General features: G+C 34.2%; 1 protein-coding gene across 4 annotated transcripts in view; it reads right to left on the reverse strand.

The window, feature by feature from the left end:
- Cdh18 (cadherin 18) overlaps window positions 1–24,449 on the reverse strand; it is a 739,086-nt gene that overhangs the window by 166,007 nt on the left and 548,630 nt on the right. For all 4 annotated transcript variants that reach the window (XM_075975833.1, XM_075975835.1, XM_075975834.1 and 1 more), the window contains one exon: window positions 20,960–21,254. In XM_075975833.1, coding sequence (XP_075831948.1) covers window positions 20,960–21,254 — 295 coding nt within the window. The remainder of the gene's footprint in view (window positions 1–20,959; window positions 21,255–24,449) is intronic.

Below are 24,449 nucleotides of genomic sequence, written 5' to 3' on the forward strand. Positions count from 1 at the left end.
TCCCATAAATTACTTCTTAAGTTTGTGTACTGTATATATTGTTTACTTTATCTCCATACTATTAGTAACATATAAGCTCAAATACAACCCATGCTAGTGTTGTATTGTAATTTCTTATATGACAACATTGAAATGTTCTTACTGATAGGTTAACAAGAATGGGCTTTTATTATTGCCCATAAATTAAGTGATATTGCATGTCTTGATAAGTCAAGAATACAATGAGGTTATACAGTTCATGTATTAAGAACATCCTTAGTACCAAAGATGAGATAATGCATAATTAAAGTGAGAAGATGGACAAATGATATTACCAGTGACATTCAACCACTCAATCTATATTACATCATATATTTATCTATTTGTTTTATATACCTTGTCTGGAATACTGAGTCTCAAACTACTATGCTTAATTCAAACATCATTTATTCAGAGGCTTCTTTACAAAATGGACATAATTGTCTTTTTAAAACAAATATTACAATAAGTTTTGAATAGTAGAAACTTTAAAATAATTAACAAACATTAACATGCATATTTGGAGTGCTAAAATTGGAGATGTATCATTCTGATTTTTTCCTTATACTTTGTGAATTACTTATTTTGATACACACATCTACTTTACATAGGAATTATTCTTCAGTTAAAATTAGTCCCCACTATAACAGCCAACTATTTGAGGGTTGTTAACCCTCCTCTGTTAACCAAAGTTACTTTACAAATTATACTGTGATGAATACTATATCACTAAAAATATTATCTAATACTTAAAATTGTATGTCAAACAAAAATATTACACAACCAAAAGAACTTTTATGAAATTTTGTATTGATTCTTGTTGTTGAGTTTACAGTGCAATAACGCTCTGTTGTGAATTTTGTTGTAAATTTTGCAAGCATTTACTTTCTAATATCAACCCACTTTAGAATTTTTATTTCTACTTTGAAACTCAGACACAGCCTTAACCAAACCTTATTCTATGTCTTTGAGAGATTCTAGAATACCAGAATAAGTAAGTTCGCTTTTGCAACAAAAAAAATGCACATATGTGTCTAATAACATAATGAAATTCTAAGACACATATTTTAGTTTATACAATAAGCACCTGAAATAAATATAAATAGTGAGGACTATGTCACATCTACATTTAAGCTGTAGATTAGTGTAACACACTGGGAACTAAATCCTGACAGCGGATCATTGAAAGAGGTGATACAAATACTGATGTAAATCATAGAAGAATGAAGCTGCCATTTTTAAAACAAAATTCACAATTGTAGTATGACCCAAAAAATTGTGATAAGGCATTTATGCCAAATAGAAAATTTTATTAATATAAAAATATTTTATAAATATTTGTCAAACAATTTTTTTCTCATAGTCTCAGAAAGAGATGAAGTGTCTTTTAGTGGAATAATCATTAAACTATATCACACTATAATATAGCTTGTTACTCAATAAAGAAGGGAAGAATAATTGGCTACTCATACTTGCATTGACTTGAAGAGGTCTAAGTTTACAATATAAATCATGCATCCTTTTGAAATGTATATTAGGATCCTATGGTCTGAATATTGAAACATTGGAAAGCAAGTTTCATTTAAACCTCTAAGAAGGGCAAACTTAACAATGATGAAAAGAGTAAGTATTCTTTATAATGATGATTTATTGCATGATGGACTTATAGCCCCCCAACAACACTCAGGGGGCAGTAGAATGACAGGGAGAATCTGTGAGGAAGCAGCAGAAAATACATGAGAACATTGGACACCCTTAGTGTACTGAGGTAGAATGTGGCCATGAAAACACAGTTCTCCTCTTTGTACTTTCTGCATCTGTGAGACAGAATGCTTCTGTTGAGTGAATCACCTTCTTTACATATGTGTGAAACATGGAAATGAAATAAATGGTACCCGTCCTCAACACTGACTGTTAAATCCTACCAATTGTCTAAAAATTGGAAGCCAACAGCAAACAGTAAAAAATCCCGTATGATATTTGGTCCCAGATACATTGCTGAGTGAACTAAACAAACAGCATGCTCATATATTGATTGAATGTCATACAGGTTAATATTTTGGAGACTCATATATTTCTAGTTTTCCATTTGTTGCCATTTAAAATTAAATCAATGGCTGAGTTATATTGGTCATTTTAGTGATTAACTGTTTTTACCTTTAAAAGTTTATATGAAAATATCAGCTTTTATTTTGTTTTTCATGTTTTATTGTTATCATATTGCTATATACATATGCCATACAAAGTAAGTGGATTGAGAAGATTGTGTGATAGCTTTTTCCCTCAATATAACTTTATCAATAAAGATCCTCTCGCAGTGGAGTGCGCAATTCTTTCCCTCATAGTATGTGGTAAAATAGTGTCCTTGGTAAAAAAAAAAAAAAAAAAAGATAAATTTTCCAAGAAAGATATATAGAATAAGGTCTATAATTGCACTAATCTGTCAGAATGTTAATGTGGACTGTAACATTTGCTGGGAATTATTTTTGCTTTGATTACTACTTATCAAGACTACATCAAATCCCCTGCCTAACTGGCCTTTCTTGTGAGAAACCTTGAATAAGTGGATGAAAACATTTTATGATTGCAGAAGCATTTCTATTGTAAACGGAAACCCTGGCGATGCTGGATTCTGAGGCACATAAACCATTTCCCAAGGGGTGTTTTATTCCGAGTATTTCCTGTGACACACACTTGCTATTCAAAGCCTAGGGATTAGTTCCTCTCAGCTGATGTTTTCTACAAATCTGAAAAGATTTAAATGCATGAAAAAAAGCTTTCCAAATATCTCTACAATGTAACTTAAGTCTATTTCCCACTCCGGAGAATCCACCTTGTCATTCCCTTCACTTGGTTTTTCTTTTTTCTGATGCTTTTTAAATAGCGCACATTTTGTCAAGTTGCATATCAACAAGAAGCATATGAGTGGCCTTCTTTGAAAGTCCCTAAAGACCAATTTGAAATATTTAACAAGACTTTTTAAATACCAAGCAAATACTCTCTGAGGTTGCCAATTACTACACGTGACTTGTCAGAGTTCACAATTGTGTTAAAGTCCCATGAGAATAAAGGCTAAGCAAAACATTTGGATAAAAATAAGCTAAAGATTTCTGCAGGCTGAAAGGCTTTACTGAAGGAAGCTCTTGAGGCGTACTTCTCAAAAGACTTCCTTAGAATTTTGGGATAAAACAAGACTCATCAGCACTCTATGAATTTTGTACTACACAGGGGGACTAGACTTTCACTAACAGATGAATAACAGTGGACTTTAGTTTTTGTGGGATTTTCTCACACTTTATTCACCAAAAAGATATAATATTTTCAAAAATTATGTCTGAGATAACCCTTACACAGCATCTCTGCTGAGTAACAACAGAAAAATCACTATTTTAGGATCTGACAGATGGCTCAGATGGACATCTTTCTCACTGCCAAGTTTAATGACTTGACATCTATTCTCCTAACTCGCGTGGTGGAAAAAAGTGAGAATTAAATGCTATACATTGTTTTATAAATTTCTTACGATGCTCCATGTTCACATGCATGTGAAACACACATATGTGCATGCACACACACATTCAATTCTACCCTGTATGTAAATTATGGCTACTGTTTATTTTTAAATTTCATTTACATACTTATTTAATTATTCAATGTGGAAGTTTTATAGCATCTTCTTTAAATGAAAAATATATCAATGGCATGATATGTATTTCTTTAAAAGGATGTCGAAAAGCCATTCCTATAAGCTACTTAATTTAATAATAAATACAATATGGAAATGGTTATATTAAATTATATTTATAAACATATGATATTGAGAGATATAAAGTTATACAACTCAAACACATCTATCTATTCTGAAAAATCTATATATTCAATTTATCTGCCAAGTCATAATTTCCTGCCTCTGCTCTTTTCTTACGATTTTCTCTTATAGAATCTCTTGATAGAACACAATCCCAATTCAGATGCATATCTATGAATAAAGGCACATTTATTATCTAACTCTATAGACAAAAGACAATTTTATAAATAGATTTTCACAAACAAATCTCTGGAATTGAATAACAAGAGGAAGTATTGACTGTAAATATGGCTTGGTACTTCTTATTTTTCCCATGGCCCTGGGTTCAATTTTCAGTATCCATTTCAGGCAATTCGCAAGCTTTTTTACCTCTGACTCCTGAGGAATCTAATAACTGTGACCTTTCAGACTATCTGCAATCACATACACACATATCCATGATTTAAAATAATAAAAATTCATTTTAAAATCAGGTAGATGACACTGCAGAACAAAGCATTGGAAACATTGATTTTCCCTGCAGATTTGAACAATGTGTATGATTTCCTTCTTCCTAAAGAGTAAGTGACTGTAGTAAAAATAGGTAGACTAATCATATGCTTCTCAGTCTTATTGATTCTATAAATAACATTTTCAGGGGCTTTCAGATATGTCAGACTTTCTTCCCAAAAACGTAACTCCTATTACTGGTGTCCATTTCATTCCTGACCAACTGAAGAAAGAAACATTATAATTCAAGAAAATGTCCACACCCATACTGTGTGAGTCGATCTCTCTCTCTAATCCCTTCTCCCCCTTTCCTTATAAAAGACTTTTATAGAAATATTAGTTTTTAATGGTTCTATCTACTTATTAATGATTTTTTCAAATTTCTACCATCTGGGGCTCATCTCTTGAGGTCATATTATAATACATTATCTAGAACCAGAAGTGTCCACGGAGAGACTATCTTCACTAGTATGCTCACAGTCTATTTGGATTTTTATACTCTACATTTTCTATATTTGTGTCTCAAGCTCTGTATTCCATCACTCTCACTGATAACAAGTTTATTTTTTCTATTGAACATTGATTGGTGCAGAAATTATTAGCATATATATCCCTAATTCTTAGTTACTTTCTTGTGTGAATGACTATGCTCTGCCAACTGTATACTCATAGAATACAACCCACATAAAGGTTGTGTTCTACACTCCAGGTTGATATGCTGAGAGATTTAAAATATAAATCTGATTTTTTCACTTTCAAAAAATTAATTTATTCAGTGTATTAGGTTCTGGCTGATGTTTTATTCTGGAGAACTTATCAGTTTATGTAAGAAAAATAATGAAACTTTATGAAAGGATATTTTATGGTTCAAGAAAATATATTTAGAGTTAAAAAAAATACATAAAATTGTCCATCAAGTATTTCCATTTTCAGGAAATCTGCAGTGCTTCAGAAATTACCTTTGAGAGAATATTTTAGTAATTTAATAAAGATATAATTTAATAACTTCACTGTCGAGAATAATTTATCATGATTTCAGTATATTATGACAAAACAATATTAAAAGAACAAATTAGGTGCTCTTCAGGTCAGTGTGAGAGAGAGCCCCTCAGTGTTATTGTCCCTGGTGAATCATGAATGCAGCAATCCCATCAAACTACAGTTTTCTGATAGGCTCTTAGGCCTGCTCCAGTTGGACTTTTGAGTAAAAACTCTTCAATATCTATATTTATGGAGCTTATAGTACTTCTACTGCAGTCTTGCTAAATCAACATGTTTTCGAACTCCCTGATAAATACTTATGTTTATACCTATCGGTTAGTTCTGCCCTTAGCTTTGCTTCTGCTGTACCAGCAATCATAATTTATTTTTCTCCTTTAGAACTATTTATATAAACACATATCACACCGTAAGGTGTACTACATTGTTACTACATAGCCTTCTACAGAGTAATGAATGTACTTTTTCTAAGGTTAAATTTGAGAGACTGAATACACAAAAGACAATGGCCAGACAATAGGTATATATAAAGTAATCATAATGGGAAGTAATTAGCAAAGATAACTAATTCATTATCTCCCATTATCTACAGGAGCAAGCCATGAACAAGATCCACCTGTAAAACAGGCTCAGGAAAGTTTGGATAATCATTATTAGCTTTGTTCTGAGAAACAATGAATCATTATCCTCCTGCCAATGGCCAAGAAATGATCAATAATTGGTCAATAAAATTTTGCTCTTTTTTAATCCCAATTTCTAATTTAGACTAAGCTAAGAAAGTCTAAAATTAATCTCTAATAAGTCTTATGGGATGATGAAGTTTTATATAATTGCTCTTGTGTGTTCCTCATGCCAAGAGCTTCTAAAAGAAAAGTAGGTCTTGGCTTTTGCACGGTAACTAAATCTGAAACATCTCCATGTATTTGTGCCTATGCAGGAGAGGAAATGATAGTGGCTGATACCCAGGCTTGCTTAAGAATTTAGTATATTTGCTACATTTTAACTAAAAATATAACTTACATTAGGGAATACAAAATCTATTTTCTCAAGTCAACTAATGTTTCCAATAAACTTAAAATGATACACATGCCAATTATTCTATATTTTGCACCAAAGTAAAAACATTCAAATAACTCAAAATTTTGCTTACGTTAAGATCAAAATTAACACCCTGATGACTGTAAGTATTCTATAAGTCAAAGTTTATACAATTTACAAGTCTTTATATATATATATATATATATATATATATATATATATATATCCTGTCTAGTGTAATATATTTTATCTCCTATGTATATATTTCATCTAATAATGTTTTGTATTAATACAGTCTTTTAAAACAGTAAATTATAACTAATACAATACTTTTGCATATCTGGCATAAAGATATTTACAGCAGATTATTAAGTGTGTACAAAAGTGCATATTTGTTTATGGAAGGAGCTCGATCACACTATAACACTTTAGGTCCTTCCTGAGAGTAGAATTTTTTGCTGGTCTGTAACTCAGTGGAGACCACATTGGTCCTGAACTCATAGACAACTGCCTTTTTCAGCATGCAGAGTGTTGGGATTTAAAAGCCTGTGTCACTATAACCAGGGCGATTATAGAGCTTTGAATGAACATAGATATTTTTATTTTAAGGTAGTAGGATGTTATTAGGTTTGCTTCTGTGAAGACATATGACACTCAATTTGTGTTTATCTTCCTTGTTTTTTTTCTACTTCCATGAAATTATCCAATATAACCAGTAGAGTAAACACAGTTACAAAAGGAAACTAAATAGCAATGTATTTCATTGTCTTCCAGCAGAGCTTGACCTGAACACTTGCCATAGAACTACATTCTTGGTAAACTGTCACTACCACCAAAGTCCTCCTACTGGTTTCCAGTGACAATTGCCTTCTCATGACTTGTCTTCTTCCCTCTGGGACTCACCAGATTTCAGCTTGATCACCACCAGGGATCTTATAGAAGACATCACACAATATCCAGTCTTCAACACTTGTCACTGATCGGACTAGGACCCTCTAGCTGGCCTATTACATCTTGAGACCCTGGGCTAGTCCACATCAACAGAGGAATTTTGTTTCAGGCTTCTTGAACAAATAGTTCAAGATATAAGGGAAGCAGAACACTTTGATAACGAGTGTGTCACCAAATGCCACACAAACATGGACAGTTGAATTTCTACCCTAAGCCTTATCTTGAATATTGTGAACACCCATGCTTAAAGAAGAAATATGATTTGAATACAATTAAAGAAAAACTCAATCAACAAACGAACTCCATTTGAAAATTTAAAACCCATAAGAAAAATTCAAAATAACATGCCAGCTCCAAAGTACAAATCCCAAAATTTTTGCCCCGATGAAAACATGGACAAATTTATAAATTCAAAATAATTATTACTATGGAAAAACAACTGATAAAAGACAAATGCAAAGAGAAAAACAAAACAATGAAGGAAATACAACACATGAAAAGAAAATGTGATTCCATTTTTTTAAAATCTAAACTGAAATAATATAGGAAATGGAGCTTGTAAGAAGCCAATTACAAAACTCAGTAGAAATCATCAACCAAGCATAAGCATTGACCTAAATCCTACAAAGTTATATGGGCAAAGATTAAGCTAAATTTAAAACCACTGAAATTCAGTGGAGGCAAAAATTATTTTAATATAAATACTAAACATTGGGTGGAGATAGGCATCATGATCCTGAGTTTTCTGTGGACAATGATGAGAATCAGAGTAACCAGCAGTCACGGAAATGGCTGGGCAAGATGCCACATACACATGGAACTTGGGTAATTTGGGGTATGGCATGGAGAAAGGAGGAATGATGGGGTTTGCTGGATTCCAATGAGCTTCAGGTTAATACGAGGTCCTTTTTTCTTTTTCTTTTTTCAAATAATAAATCAAATAGTAACAGAGATGATACCCAGGATTTTCCTCTGGCCCACCCACCCACATGCAAGGCTATTGTAATACACACACACACACACACACACACACACACACACACACACACACATCTATTCTCTCTCTCTCTCTTTCACACACACACAATTTAAAATGAATAAAAAAGAAAATTAAATATATACAAGCCAAAACTTTGTCCTATAACTGAATATATTGAATAGACCTCTCCACTGCCATCAAATTAATATGTAATTTGCCTTGGGTTATTTCATTCTTTATTTTCTATCTTATTGTAATGGTTTTGTGTGTTTGTGTGTGTGTGTGTGTGTGTGTATTTCAGTTTCCCACAAAGAAGACTAAAAATATGACAATAATCCTTTGTCACACATAGAAATACCAAATATTAATTTAATTTGAGCTAGTTATGACCCAGAAAAAGGACAAAAAATATTTATTCCCATAAGGTATTTGTTACCAGGAGCTTTTCAATTCCATACAGGAATTCTAAGGCTTGTCTGTCTCTGAAATTTGCATACACACAAAAAAATTACTATAAGCGTGTAAATAAAAAAGTATAATGTAATCCAAGGCAAGCTACATATTAATTTGATGGCAGTGGAAAGATCTACACAATATTTTTTTACTGGAAAAAAGGCAAAAGGAAAACCAAAAATCATCTGTACCATAAAATTCAAACCACTGACTTACCTCAGCCTTTAAATGAAAGTGAAAAGGTAGTATGAATTGTTTGAGACTTCTTTAATTTAGAATTTTAAAATGTAATCATAAATAGGAAAATATAAAATATACTAGTGCCCAAGTATTTACCACACACTTTCCTCAGATTTTCAAAAAAATGTGTTGCACTTATTATGGGTCTGTATGCCTACAAAGTTCTTTCCCTGAATGGAAGTATTTGTGGAATGGGTGGCCACACATGAATACAACATATATTGAGAAAATAATTGCTTCAAGTGTGGAGGTTGCAAAAATTGTCAGACTAAAATGAAATAATAGTAGAACTCCCAAGGCTCCTCTTCAAATATTTCCTTCCATTCTGGGCTTGGCCTTATCTTTCTATCAAATGTCTTTCTAACGCTAACACTTTATAATTAAAATCAGAATCTCCAAAGCTTTTCTTTCAGACTCTGGAAACAATGCCCAGCATGTACGCTAATGAGGACCTACACCAACTAATTGAGCTGAGAAAAACGTGGGAGTTATTGTCAGGACACCTGCTGAAACCTAACACAAGAGTCACAGGGCAGCATTCACAAGCAAAGCATCAGTTTGAGCTTTGAGAAGTTGCAAGCCAATTGTCTGTTACCCCACATAATAATGTTATGGCTACTGAGAAAAACTTAAATGCAATGGATACTGCATTGGACTTCTGTCTTCTATTTCTTTTTTTTTTTTGAATTTGAAATATTATCTTGTAGGCTCATGTGTTTAGAAACTTGATCCTTCACTGTTGGTGGTGCTAAAGAAGTTGTCGAAACATTGGGAAACTATAAAGTTATCCTGAACAAAGCAGACCACTGAAGACCAGCCTTGAAGAATGACATTTAGACTCACATCCCAACTATGCCAGGGCAATAGACAATTCTTTCGGATTTTGATCATGGTGTTCGCAACTCTCTTCTGGCACTGACAACATGCCCTCTTTTCCATAAAGGACTGTATAACCTCAAACTATGAGGCCAAAAAAAAAAAAAAAACAAACCATCCTTCGTAAGTTTTTATAGGGTATTTGGTCACGTCAAAAGTAACTAACTCAGTCACTAATTCCTGAATGACATTTTGTATAAGATGAAAGCTAACTAACATTTAAGAAAAGTAACTTCCTTTGTTCAATGGACTGTTTCTCAGATCCATTATATAAAACCTCACGTATAAACCAGCTATTATGTGAATTGTAATATAACCCATGTGTTATTAAAACCATATAATCGGCAAGATTATGTCTCCAGGGTGAACGTTGGGATATGGAATCTTGAATCCTGGCAGGTGTCCAAAATGAAGCTCCCAAGATGTTTGGTCTGATCTAAATCAAGGACCCAGCAAGCCGTGCCGTAAAACCATCACCCATCTGATGCCTTTTGTTGCTGTGCAACAGGGAACACACACAAAGAGGCCCCTTGGCTTTTAAGACTATAGGGGAAATAAACAGAGGAATAAGAATGCTTAAGTATATCTCATAGAGCAAGAAACCAAGTAGATTAAGGATTAGAAGCAAAGCAAATGGCAGTTTAATACCTGAAAAGTTTTCAGTGTTCCATTGAACGTAAAGTTTGTAAATGATATACTTGCAATTATTTACATTGTATATAACAAATAATCAGTATTTCTGTCACGTGTTCTAATGTCTAAATATCTTAATCATTTCAGAGACACTCTTCCAGTGAGAACAGTAACATCATTTACAAATACTGCTCTATTCATTCTTTTTTAATTTCTCTTCTGTCATATTGTACTAACCTCTGTCTCAGGGGACATATAGTCTTCTGTGTAATGATGTATACTTAATTGGACTATGGTAAAGCATAGTACTGAATTATATCACATTTTGTGTTATTTGCAAAATGACTTGACATTTTATACAATTATCAAAATAATTTGGAACATTATAAAAGCTTACCCTTTTATTTGGTGAAAAAATTAGAAACAGTATTAGAAGGAAGAAGAGATGGTTGCCATGATTCCTCCCCAATTAGAGGCTAACCTCCAGAGGTTCATGTTCTGGATGCTTGGTCCTCATGAGGTGATGCTGAGACATGAGTTGACTTTCAGGAATAGAAGTGTAGTGTGATGACAATAAGTCACTGGGGTAGTCACTGTCTTTAAGGAACCAAAGTGGCTCTTGTGGGACCATAGTTCATTCCCTGAGAGACTTAATATTTAAAAATATGTTCATTCCTCAAACTCACAACCTCTCCATCATTGTACAACAATTTACAGGTAGTGCTTAGCAGACACAAATAATCTTGAACTTTCAACCTCAAAATTATAAGACCATTCCTTTTCTTGTTACAGGGGCTCAGTAATTTGATGTGACATCAATGGACCAAGATGGTTATTGCCATCAGCATGATGATGCATTACAGTTGTAAACAAAAGGAAAGAATCCTAAATTTCAATTGTTATAATTTATAAAAGATTATTTTGGGTAGATATAGGAAATAGTTGACTTCGGTAGTGTTAAAATATGTTCATTTTCAAATACTCTTACTCTACAGAAAATTATTAAATATGTATATAAATATAAATGTACCATATTCACTGATGTATATGCAAGTATATGGCTATCACTAGATTGATTTACTGCAAATAAACTAAATAAAAATTATAAAACTAAATTTTTTGAAGCTTGTGATTTCTAAATCTCAACTACCCAAACCACTGCTATTTGTTCTATAGCCAAAATACACTAATCTCACCTGTAAGGTTGCTTTTATTATATATTTTATGAAATTTAATATAATTAATATTTCAATGCAGAATTGCATGTAGAATAATTTGGGTCATAAAATAGATAATAAGCATTCTAGCACTATGAATTTCACTTTGTATGGAATTGTAAATTATACAATATATTATTTTTTCATGCCTCTATATTTTTTCATTCCATTTTCTTCCATGTTCCCTATGCTATTAATTCTCAAGTGATAATTGAGAATAACTCAAATTTTCCTTTAAAACCATTTATTAATATGTGGAAACACCAGGTTTGAGTGTAGCAGGAGAGATGGTACTGATACTGTGGATTAGTAGCCAGGAAGGATGTTAACTATTCTCCTATGAGCAAGGCAACTGTAAAAGGTCAAGGCTGGGAACTATACTGATCTCAAATACGATAACAGGTTAAATTGCACTGTGTAACAAATGAGAAGAAACATTATATAAAAACATTTTCCTAGAATATCTTGATTTATTTTTTGCATCTGTATTAAACCATTCATAATACCACATGTTTTTTATGTTGATTATTACCCATTGTTAAGAAACCTACAAACACACTAGACTTCTCCTACTGAGAATATGTAGTTACAAAAATAACCTAACAAAATCATCCATGTGAAACTAGTTTTAGATCCTATCCTTTGTGTTCTCATTGCATATTTTACAAAGACATAAAGACAGTATTAGCACAATGCTTTTATAACATGGCAATGCACATGTATACACACACACACACACAGAGTACTAAGTCGACTAATATCCAGTAGAGGAAAAAGGAATATTTCTCACTACTTTTCTACTTGAAATGCAACATCTACTTAATTTAATCCTGTTTCCCTATAAACATTATGCATTGTGAATAATCCATTGTTGCCGTTCTCCTAATCCACAAGCTGAGCTTTCCTTTAACTCTAAACAATTCCTCTAGGCACAAACCCTCATCACAAGGCTGAGAAGGGCAATGTAGTGAGGGAAAAAGGGTCCTAAGAGCAGACAAAAGAGTCAAAGATACTGCTATTCCCAGTATTAGAACATTTGCTAGTATTTTATGAACAATATATTTATACAGTGTTTAATAAGAATGATAGTCTTCTATTTAAAATAAAATAATAACTACTTTGCAGAAGAAATTAATATGATCAGTATATACATATGTTTTTTTCTCCTTCAGATATTTTTCTGCTCATGTTGTAAATATTCTAAAATACAAGCTCATTCTACAGTATAAAATAAGGATTGTTTTATATTTAGTTATGGAAATTTGTATACATGAATATATGTGTGTTCTGATTCCTATTTTCACAGTGTAAGTAGTGTAGTAAGGACTATTACTGCAGATATAGTTATATATGTGTGAAAGCATTTATGAAGTATCTCTGTAAAATGCTGACCATTTCAGGACAGAAAAAATCACCAAAATGACAAGTAAATTTTTAAAAATTCGTTGAATTCTAATATTTTATAAGCCAATTAAAATGTTTTTGGATAGGGGTTAAATAGAATATATCCAATATGGCAGAATATTGCTATTGCCAAAAGCCAAGGTCATTGATCAAATAGCCATACGCCAAATAAAGATCATCTTTTTATGAGTAATTGATCAGGAAAACCCCATTGTCACCTGTAAAAACAAAATAGCTTCTTCTCATTGCTCTTAGATGCGCATCAGAACTAAGTGCTAAGGGTCTGTTGATGATGACAATGCATATTGTTGAGGGATATTAGATCACAATGTGACCCCTGAATTGTGTTAATTAAGTAAACTTAACCTTGAGTCTGGCGATGGCATTAAATACTAGTGACAGAAAGTAATCATAGAAGATCAGAGGCCAATCTGGAAAAGATAGAGAGAGACACAGGAAGTAGTAAGGTATGGTTTAGAGTAGCACAGCCTTTTGTGGTTTGGCAAAGTAGAAGCATGGGTCTTCCATGGGTGCTAGCAGGAAAAGAAGGTTAGCTAGTTGTTACTTAGCCCCTCTGAGCTTGCAGGTTTTCACCCCAGGCTTGGAGTCTCAGGTCATAATTAGAATGGCAGAGATTTAGTTGAATATACCTTTATCAACAGTGACAGGGCCAGTGCCTGCAGGAGCAGAATTCACTCCAGTCCCTGCCTGAACCTCCAGGCCACCGCTAGATAAGCAGAGCTGTACCTACAGGGTTGCAAATGCTGACTGAGACAGTAGAAGATTAAGACATAGGCACTGTGCAGAAGTGCAAACAATAATGCACTTTCATTACAAATAGGGAAATAAAGCTAGAACTTAAACTTCATAGTTATACATGCTGTTAAATACACACTAACAATTTCAACCAGCTGAGAACCCCCAGAATGACCACACCAGCTTACCAGGCAATACACCCACTAAATCAATAATGACAAAACATCAGAGGAACAGCCTATCACTCTCTGATTGGACTTGAAGCCCACTCTATGGAAGAATATGCATGACTATACTGACAAAATTGCATGGCTGAGGTGTTAGGCCCTACTGTGAAAATACTACTATTTTAGCAGGTAATATATTTTTTTTTTACTCCTTTGTAAATTCCTGAAAATATATTTTGATCATAACAACCCCCAATTCCTCATCCTAACTCAGTATGGACATATTAGTGTTATTAGAATTATTTCTTTTTCAAAATCATGTGGCCATATGATTCCGTTGGTATTATTTTTTCTATTTATTCTTCTCTCATATATTATATCCCTACTGCAGTTTCCCTCCTCCCTCGCATTTCTCACTCACTTCTCCTTCTTCCCCATATCTACTTACTTTCCATTTCCTCTCAGGAAAGAACAAGACTTCTAGAGATATCGACTAAATATGGGAAAAAAAAAAAGCTGCAATAAGAGCGGGCACATATTCTCCCATCAAGGTTGGATAAGGCAACCAAATAGGAGGAAAACAGTCCCATTTGCAGGAAAAAGAGTCAGACACTGCTCCTCACTACCACTCTTAGGAATCCCACAAGAGCACCAAGCTACCCAACTATAAAATATATGCAAAGTACTCCTATCTGTGAGCGCACTTGATTGTCAGTGATTCTGTGTGCCTTGCTCTCTGTTCTTGTTCCTTCTGGCTCCAGTCTTCTTTCCCTTCCTCCACATAAGGACTCCCCAAGCTCCACCTAATATGTGGCTGTGATACTCTATCTGCTACCATCATTTATTGATTGAAATCTCTTTTGTTTCTCTAATGACGGTGATGCTAGTCTCCAATCCCAGCCTTTCTTGAAGGAAGAAAACTGTGAATCAAAGGTTTTTGTGGACAGGTTGGTGCCCAGTTCCTCCACTTGAGGCCTTGCCTGATTACTGAAGATGGCCAGTTTAGGCTCCAAGTCCCCTTTACAAGGAGTCTTAGATAGGGTCACTCTTGTAGGTTTCATGGCATTTCCAGTGCACTAGGTTTTTACTTCAATCCCCATACAACACCAGTTCCAGTCATATCTCCCAATATTCTCTTCATCTACCTCCCCATCTTATTCCTCCTGTTCCCATCCCTACCCAGTCCGAGTCCAACGAAGATATCTAGTATATTCCCTTCCCAGGGAGATTCATGTGCCCCCACTTGCCCTCCCTTTTACTTATCCTGAATCTGTGTACCATAGCATGATTACCTTTAACTTTACAGCTGACATCCACTTACAAGTGAGTACTATAGCATGTTTGTCTTTTTCAGGTGGGGTTATCACACTCAGACTGGGTTTTTGCTATTCCCATCCTTTACCAGCAAATTTTATACTGCCAACTTTTAAAGAGTTAAATAATACTCCATTGTTTAAGTGCACCACACTTTGTCAATTCTTTGGTGACGGTAAATCTATATTGTTTCTGGTTTCTGGCTATTACAAATAGTGCTGCTATAAACATAGGTGAGCAAGTGCTCTAGGAGTATGATGGAACATTATTTGGGTGTATGCCCAGGAATTGTTATGAAAGACCCCAGCTTAGCTACTGTAATGCCATTTTGCAAAGCCTTCACACAAACAAATGTAAGTTCAAGGTAAAGTCAGTACTCCTAGGCGGCCAAACAGGATATCTGTGGTCAGACACCAGGCCTAGGAGGGGAACGAACAGTTCTGGGAAAAACTACATGTACCCTAGATAGGGCCAAGTCCGCTATTATTATCAGACCTTCATGTCTCTGGGGAACTTGTCCCCTAAATGAACTCATCACCTCATTTGAACTGACCAATGAGATCCCTGTAACCATGCATTGCTTCTGTATGCCTGCTTTTGCCACCCTTTTCCTATAAAAAGACCTCCTCCCAGCCTGTAGTTGTGCAAGTCCTCCGAAAGGATTTGCCACCCACAGGTACCTGTGCCCACCCAATAAACCTCTTGCTAATTACAGCCTGTGGTCTCGACTGTTCCTTGGGTTAGGGGTCTCTTCCTGAGGGAAGGACCACTCTGGGGGTCTTTCAGTTATAGAATATTATCTTAAGATTTGTTATTTTTTTATGTGGTTGAACAGTGGTTTAATGATGAGAACATGTGTTGCATTGTTTTATATTGCATTTGTTTAACTCTGTGAACCTGTGTTACTTTGCCTCTCTAAAACATCTGAAGGCCTAATAAGGAGCTGAATGGACAATAGCTAGAAAGGACAAAGATAGACGAGACTAGCAGACAGCGAGAATAAAGTCAAATATTTTAATTTAATAACAATATTTATTTAATTTAATAGAAATTTAATTTAATAAAAAATAGAAGGCAAAGTCTTGCAGGAGCAGGGGAGCATGGAAAGGAGGATGCTAGGGGCCAGCCCTGCACCTAAGCTGCAGAGTAAGCATGAAAGATTATAGAAGTAAAGAAAGGAAAAAGCCAAGAGGCAGAAGGTAGATGGCATAATTTAAGTTAAGAAAAGCTAGCTAGAAACAAGCCAAGTTAAAGCTGGACATTTATAAAAAATAATAAGCCAAATAAGATTTGGGATCTGCGTAGCAGGCCCCGGAAAAGTAAAGACTACAAAGAGTGAAAAACAACCAACAACAGGGATCATTATGGCTGAATCTTGAGATAAATCAAATCCCAGTTTTCCCGAGGAACTGCCTTATTATTTCCAGAGTGGCGTACACGTTTGCACTCCCACCAGCATAAGGAGTTTTCCCCTTACACCACATCCTGGTCAGCACGAGCTGTCATTTGTGGTTTTGATCTTAGCCATTCTGACAGGTGTAAGATCGAATCTCAATGGGAAAAAGATTTTCACTACATTCAACAGAAAGTTAACGTCCAAAATATGTATAAAGTATTCACCAACCTATATACCAATAAACTAACTAAGCCAATTAAAAATAGAGTGCAAATAATAAATCAATAGTCTATATTGTTTAGAAAGTCTTGTGGACTCCCCTGACCAATAATTTAAAGAAAGGTTTCTCCTGGATGGTGACAGGGGTTTTATTTGTAAAAGGAATTTTTAATAACCATGATATTTTAGACAAATAATACAATATCATTTTTATCCTCAGAACACAAGTATAATCTTCATGTTGACATTGTGGTGACAATTTTGACAAATACACGACATTATTGTAAATACATGAGATGCCTGACACTTAGCAAGTGTTTAACAAGTGTTCCTTGTAGTTGTCTGTTGGATCATTTTCACAGTTGCTATGGTGACCAGTAGTCAAAGACTCAGGCAAATTTTTGTACAATTTTTGATGAAAAAAACTCTCGCTATATTTTTTTTTCCAGAACAGAGAGCATGCATTCAAAGGAGCAAATCTCATTAATTTATTAATTAGTACTTCTATGGGCACAAATAGTTTTGATGGCAAGCATGATTTGAATATTTAAAATAGCTGTTAGCTGCACTCAAGCAGAAAGGACGTTTTCTATCACAACAAGTCATCTGACATCATAATTACTCTGTAGGTCAGTGAAAGAAAAAGGAAGTGAGAATTTCATGTTTCAGCCCCAAATCAACTTCCTTAAAAGAAAGGAGGATCACTGCTTCTAAACAGTAGTGAGCATCACTTTCCTTTGGATTCAGTGATAGATTCGTTTCTTTATGAGAATCTCCCCAATGAAACCTTAAATGCTGTAAAGTAAAGTGATCGCTATGGATGGATGAAGACAGGAGTTCTATCTGTAGCAGCCACATGAAAATGGCACAATGCTGGAAAATCAGAAACAGGCAGAGAGTAGGAACCTGCTGGCCTGCAACCGTGGTATAATTGGCAAGCATCAGGTTAGTGAGAGACCTGAACTCAAGTTAACATGTGAATAATGCTTTGGTAAATTTGAAAGAAAAAAAAAAAGCTGCCCACTGGTTAGATAGATGGCAGCATGTTTTATAAGGGAAGGTGGCCATTTCTTTATGCCACAGGCTGTCCTTCTATGAAGGGTCAAGTACTGAGGCAAGACTTGAAGAAAACTTCCTGGCTCAATCAGCAGACACCTTCTTACTCGGGACCACAGCACAACTCTCTAGATGTTCTGCCTCAGGTCTTGGTCCCAGAAATGTCTTGCAATGCAACTGACAAACTTTCTTTTCTAAAAATAATCAAATTTTAAGCAACTGTGCAACTCTTCTTCTTTCATGTTTAAACTATGTAAAATGTTTTCCATGTGAGTGATTGATTGCGCTTCAAGAAATGATCTGTAGAGTCAGCCAGCAGGGAGATTGTCTCTCCTGCAATTGCTTACGGTCCCTTATTTTCAGTATATTAACATTGTTTTCTACATTCATAGTCAAAACAACATCTGTTATTAAGCTCAATATATAAAAGAAGTTGCACATACTGTGATCTGATATCAGCTTCCATACAATCAAAGTACAACGTGAATTATTTGTTATGATTACACAGACATACACATTTTGCCACAATAATGAGCTCCCATTAATTCAAAACCAATAATAATATGGAATATCCATAATTTGGCGTCTGGCCTCCAATAAATTACTATCATAAAAGTGTTCTTGCCTGGAATCACGGCAATATGGAGATAGCACTTAACTCTCTTAATTATTTTACTATTCTTATGAATTAAAGTTGTATTCTAAAACCACATTTTTGTAACTCTGAGAGTGTAAGAGTGTTAGCTATTCCTTATTCTCTCAATGCTTCACATTTTAGGAAATGTCTTGGAAGTTATTTTGTTGAACCCACAGCCTTTACTATGATAATTCCACCTTTCATTTTGGCTTTGATTTGGATTAGCAAAGATCAAATTAGTGCTTGAAAAAGGTAGCAATTTGCATATTCATTTCTGTTTGTCTGTATGCACATGTGTGCTTTAGGGTTTGCCATGTTATCTTTGCCATCTCTTTACTGATTTATTTGACTTAGACCTCTGTTCACCTTCAACCATTTTCAATTTCTCATCCTCCCTATCAGTCATTAGAGCTTGCTTTTTGTATTCAGTCTTTGGAGCATTGCCAATATTTGCCTATACCCAGTCTACCAATGTTATCCTCAAAATTAGTATCTTCATGAAGCTTGTAAATCAGGGAACTCCTCATCTGAGATGGGAAAATACAATTTATCTCTTCCTCTGCGTATATTTTCTCTGCTATTGGGGATATACCTTATTTCCCTGATGCTTAAAGAATAAGATTTCTTAAAAAATTGTTATGTTCTCTTATACAAGGATACCAGTCAAATTAATGACCATTAATTATTTCAGGACATTATGTACACTTTTCTTGTGATTTACTTTTAAATATAAAACATTATAACCCTGCACCCCCTCAATCTCTCTGTTGTATTCGCTAAAATCCTCCAGTTCTCTCCCCTAATTTGTCAATTAGAAACGGCCTTTGGGTAATGACAAGTCTGCCTATTTTCTTGTCTCTGCTGTCATTTCTTTCTGACACTAGTGCTTTCATGTTTGCCCTGCCCTGTATCACACAATGGGAGCCTACCAGCACATTTTTTATAAGCGATGGTGTATTAAAACTTGTTGCATTTATAAATTAGAAGGGGCTTAGACAACATATTGCCCTGCCTGTCCTAGACAGGCAAGGGGTTTATTTTTGGGCTTTGCTTATAAGCTCTTGCCCATCTTGAATAACAGTGCCTAGTCCACCATTTTTCCCCTTAAATGTCCTTAGAGACCAATAAGCTTGAATATAGTCTGAGAATATGCCAAAGAGTGCTATGGCTAGTCCCTGAATTCTGCTGCAGACGGAAAAATGTTGGGAAATTGTTTTTCCCCAGAGGCTCTGGCTGAGAGCATCTCTCTCTTGATTTCTAGCCTTTCTCCATCAGCTAAAGAGCCACCTGGCTCTCAAGAGAACTAAAATGGGCTGCAATTCTAAAATGAAACAGAGGTTCACTGCTAGTAAGGAAGGTTTATGTGAACATTCACGGGCTGATTACAGGATATTATCAGCATCTATAATATCATTATTCAGAAAAAGAGTGACATAGATATTTAAGTAAAATACAAAAATTATCATTAAAACGTGGTTCCTGAAAGCAAGTGGAATCCTACAAAGTTGGCAAAAAAATAATGCAACTATTTAAGTTCATTTTAATTACTTTCAGGAAATTTATTTACGGACTAAAAATAAAAATAGGATAGCAACAAAAATCAATGAGTAGAGAAAGTATCACTAATTCATAGACATTGAGAACTGTATGAAGATGAAGATATTTCAGTACAGCCATGAAATGAGATAAATCTTAAATTAATTACTAGTTGATTATTTTCTAAAAATGAGCATGTGCACTTCATGCTATCTGCACATTTAAAATAATCTAAAAATGAATAACATAATATTTATATTTTGAAATATATATGTAATGGCCTAACATATGAGTAATTTTGTTGGTTACTGAAGCAATAACATCTAATACTAATGCCGTTATAGTTAAGAAGGACCTGTAAGCCTATAAAACATATAGTCTGAAGTACAAGATGTCATACACTCTGTCTTCAAAGCAGTTACTGTCAAATGTGTTGGCATTTACTATTACTCAATAATATGAAAGAAAAATGTACAGAATCAAAAATAATGCCAATTAAGAAAGAATTTCATATGTTATCCAACTTAGGAATTTTTCCTTGACATGTCCAAACCATTATCTGGACATACATGCCCAAAATTTTATTTCAATTAATAATATATGATTAAATAATCAATAAGTCTTTATGTAATAAAAATAGCCTAACATTCTAGAAGTTTCTCGAATTTCTGCAAATATACACATATATATTTTTTAAAGTTCTTCAGAAAATAATCCTTTATGTTATCAATAACATACATTAATTTCTACATTATAAAAAATAGCTTCCTTACCCATATCTGACATCTCAGGCACAGTAACGATGTATGGCCCATCTGTGAACTTGGGAGCATTGTCATTGATATCTTGCACTTTGATGATGAACTCAGATTCAGGTTCCAGAGGCTTGTTTGTCCTTCTGTCAATAGCCTGAGCATGAAGAACATAGTGTGTTTTCTGCTCTCTGTCCAGGCTTTTGGTTGAGTGGATGTCACCTGTCGTGTCGTCAATGATAAATATAGTCCCAGCGCCTTCCCCAGTAAGGATGTACTTGACAGACCCGTCACCTTTGTCGGAGTTGGAGTGCAGCTGAAAAACAGACATAGACAAAATCAGCTTGATCTATATTCTGATGACATATGTTTTCTGAAGATTATCAAGAGGTTAAGAGTTCAGTTTTCTTTTACACTGTGAACTTCATGCTACAACAGCCATTTCCTTCTTTATAGTTTTCTTTACTTGGTATTAAATGGATACTTTGCCTTGATTTCTCCAAGTTTCAGTAACTGTTTTAGAAACTGATAAATATTATGCATTTTAATTTTAGTATTTTTCATAATTACTGTTGTCTTTCTCCTTAATAAAGATTATACTGTGTAATATTAAGTTAGGAAATGATATTTCCACCACTCTCACTATTTTCCATGTCTGGGGAAATTTTCATGAGAAAATTCATAAAAAAATTTAATCACCATTGATTGTTGACATTAGATCTTGAAAGCATAGGAGCAACTTAAATTCAAACTTTCATCAATTTTTCAAAAGCCAAAACATATATCATCAAAGTACTAATTTCATAATTTGTAGAATAAAAAGTGTAATATCATTTCCAGTAAATGTTTCTATGTAGAAATTATACATTTTGTTGCTATCTTATTTACTTAAGGGACTTGAAAATATTATGACTAATCTAGTTAGTGGAGAAATATTAACCAGTTGGTAATATTGACAAATGATTATATTTTTTATTTCTTCAAATGATAAAATATATAATGTTAATTTACAAATACTATCTCAGTAGAAAATAGCTTCTGTAAGAAAGATGATTTTAGAATATAAATACATAAATCTGACTAACGTGTAAAGATAAAATAGCTTCTATATGTCATTTAAATCTAAGTGAACGAAATTTATATGACATAGCTTAATGTACAGGTAACTTACATTTAAATTTAATTTGTGACACCAAAATAAATAAGATTCACTGCCAGGAGAAGACAAGGAATTTTGTGAAACCACTGATGTTTATTTTTTGATAAACTGTCTCTGCCTCTGAAGAAATCTGAGTGGTTTCCTCCACATGAAATCTTTTTTATGAGTTTTTATGAATTTAGCTTTTTAAGCACAAATTTAGTTCAACAAATATATCTTCACAATTTGTAAAGCACTGTACATGGACATGCCAGAAGTTATGATTAAATTAAACATAGTTTATCACTGATAATTTAGAAATATTTATAAAACTGGAAAACATTACTAATAGTTACACCAAAATACTATAAACTATAATGGGAATAACATATCAGTTGTTCATAAAACATAGCTTTAGTATTTCTGTAACTAAGGTGATTATCTCATTAAGGAAATTTTTAATCTTTTAGCGAGCTTGATTAACTTTTAAAATCATTATTTCAATGTAGCAATGATAAAATAATAAATGTTATTAGGATTTAGTTCACTGATTAATAGTTACATAATTTTGATGACAACAGATGCTGAAGGAGCAAAGTAAATCATTGAGGGTTTTCCTTCCCTGTTCTCGCCTTTCTCAGTCATCCATTTCTACTTTCCAGGTTTATTCTGCAATAAAGTTTGAGCCTGAGAAAACTATACTTGTTCTACTGTGAATTTTTGTTTAATAAGAGATTTCTAAGTACCCAGAGGAACCACAGTATGTATATTAGGTTTTAAGAAACAAGGAATGAGAATCCAGGGGGAGGAATGTATGAGAGTATTGGAACTAAGAGAAAAGAAAGGATACACACACGTGGGGTGGGGGGTGTTGCTTTGAAGGATGAGACATAAAACAGAACACAAGAAAATTTTGGAAACAAATAAATATATGTTTCATTACCTAGGTCTAGGCAATGTCAACAGAAATGTTTTAGTTTGTCTACGGTTCACAATCAAACTTCACTGAAAAGAATTAGGAGTAGAGCATGAAAATTATAAATATTCAAAACATAGAACACTGATTTTATAGATACTAAAATGTTATTCATTTGTCTAAAATTGTCAAAGTATGTCAGGGAAAAAGTATTTGGAAAATAGCAAAATGGTTTGTTGAAAAAAATTCCAACTTATACTGAGTTATTTTTCTGAAAATAACTCTTGACTCCACAATGACTGAACTTTCTCTGGGCCCTGCAGCCAGATTAAAACTATGCTTTGAACGACCTGCTATCCAATGTGCAATTAGCATGATAATGTTTAATATGCCATTAAGAATAAAAAACAATATAATCAACCTTGTTATCCTTGGATTTCTCATGCAATTATCTTTTAAAACTTCAGCTAATTTTTAAATGTCTAAGTACTCTCCCATGCTCCTAACCCCAAATTTGTTTGTGTGTGTGTGTGTGTGTGTGTGTGTGTGTGTGTGTGTGTCTGTGTGTCTGTGTGTGTGTGTGTTATGGTAATCATTTGATAAAAGTTTTCAATATGATGAAAGCATCCTTAAACAAACTATCATAAATGTCAGAAGTACTGGGTGATAAAATCGTTTTGTAGCTTCAGGTGCTTTTCTGGGTCAGAGGGTGTCTGTTAGGGTTTCTATTGCTGTGACAAAACACCATGACACAAAGGCAAGTTAAGGAGGATAGCATTTAATTTGGCTTACAGTTCTAGATCATAGTCCATCACTGGAGAATGTCAGAATAGGAACTGAAGCACAGCTGGAATCAAGAGGAAGGAGCAGATGCAGGGGCCATAGAGGGGAGCTGATTACTTACTTGTTCTCGCTGGCTTGCTCAGCCTACTTCTTTTTTCCCTTTTTTTTCCATTTTTCAATTGATTTTTGTTGAGCTTTCCATTTTTCTCTGCTCCCCTTTCTGTCTCTCCCCTCCCCTTTAACCCTTTCTCAAGGTCCTCATGCTCCCAATTTACTCAGGAGCTCTTGTCTTTTTCTACTACCCATGTAGATTAGATCTATGTATGTCTCTTTTAGTGTCCTCATTGTTTTCTAGGTTCTTTGGAATTGTGAATTGTAGGCTGGTTTTCTTTGCTTTATGTTTAAAAACCGCTTATCAGCCTACTTTCTTAAAAAGCCCAGGATAGCAGCCTGGGAATGAAGCACCCCCAATAGGCTGTGCTCTCCACCACTGATCACTAATTGAGAAAATGCCTTACAGCTGGATCTCATGGAGGCATTTCCTCAGCTGAGGCTCCTTCCTCTGTGGTGACTATAGCCTGCTTCAAGCTGACCCACAAAAACAGCCAATACATTTGGGTTTAGGAAAGAAACGTTTTTCTTTGTATAACTCTGTAAGGCATTCTGTCATTCCT

The sequence above is a fragment of the Microtus pennsylvanicus genome, chromosome 6 (assembly GCF_037038515.1).
Source record: "Microtus pennsylvanicus isolate mMicPen1 chromosome 6, mMicPen1.hap1, whole genome shotgun sequence".
Taxonomy (NCBI): domain Eukaryota; kingdom Metazoa; phylum Chordata; class Mammalia; order Rodentia; family Cricetidae; genus Microtus; species Microtus pennsylvanicus.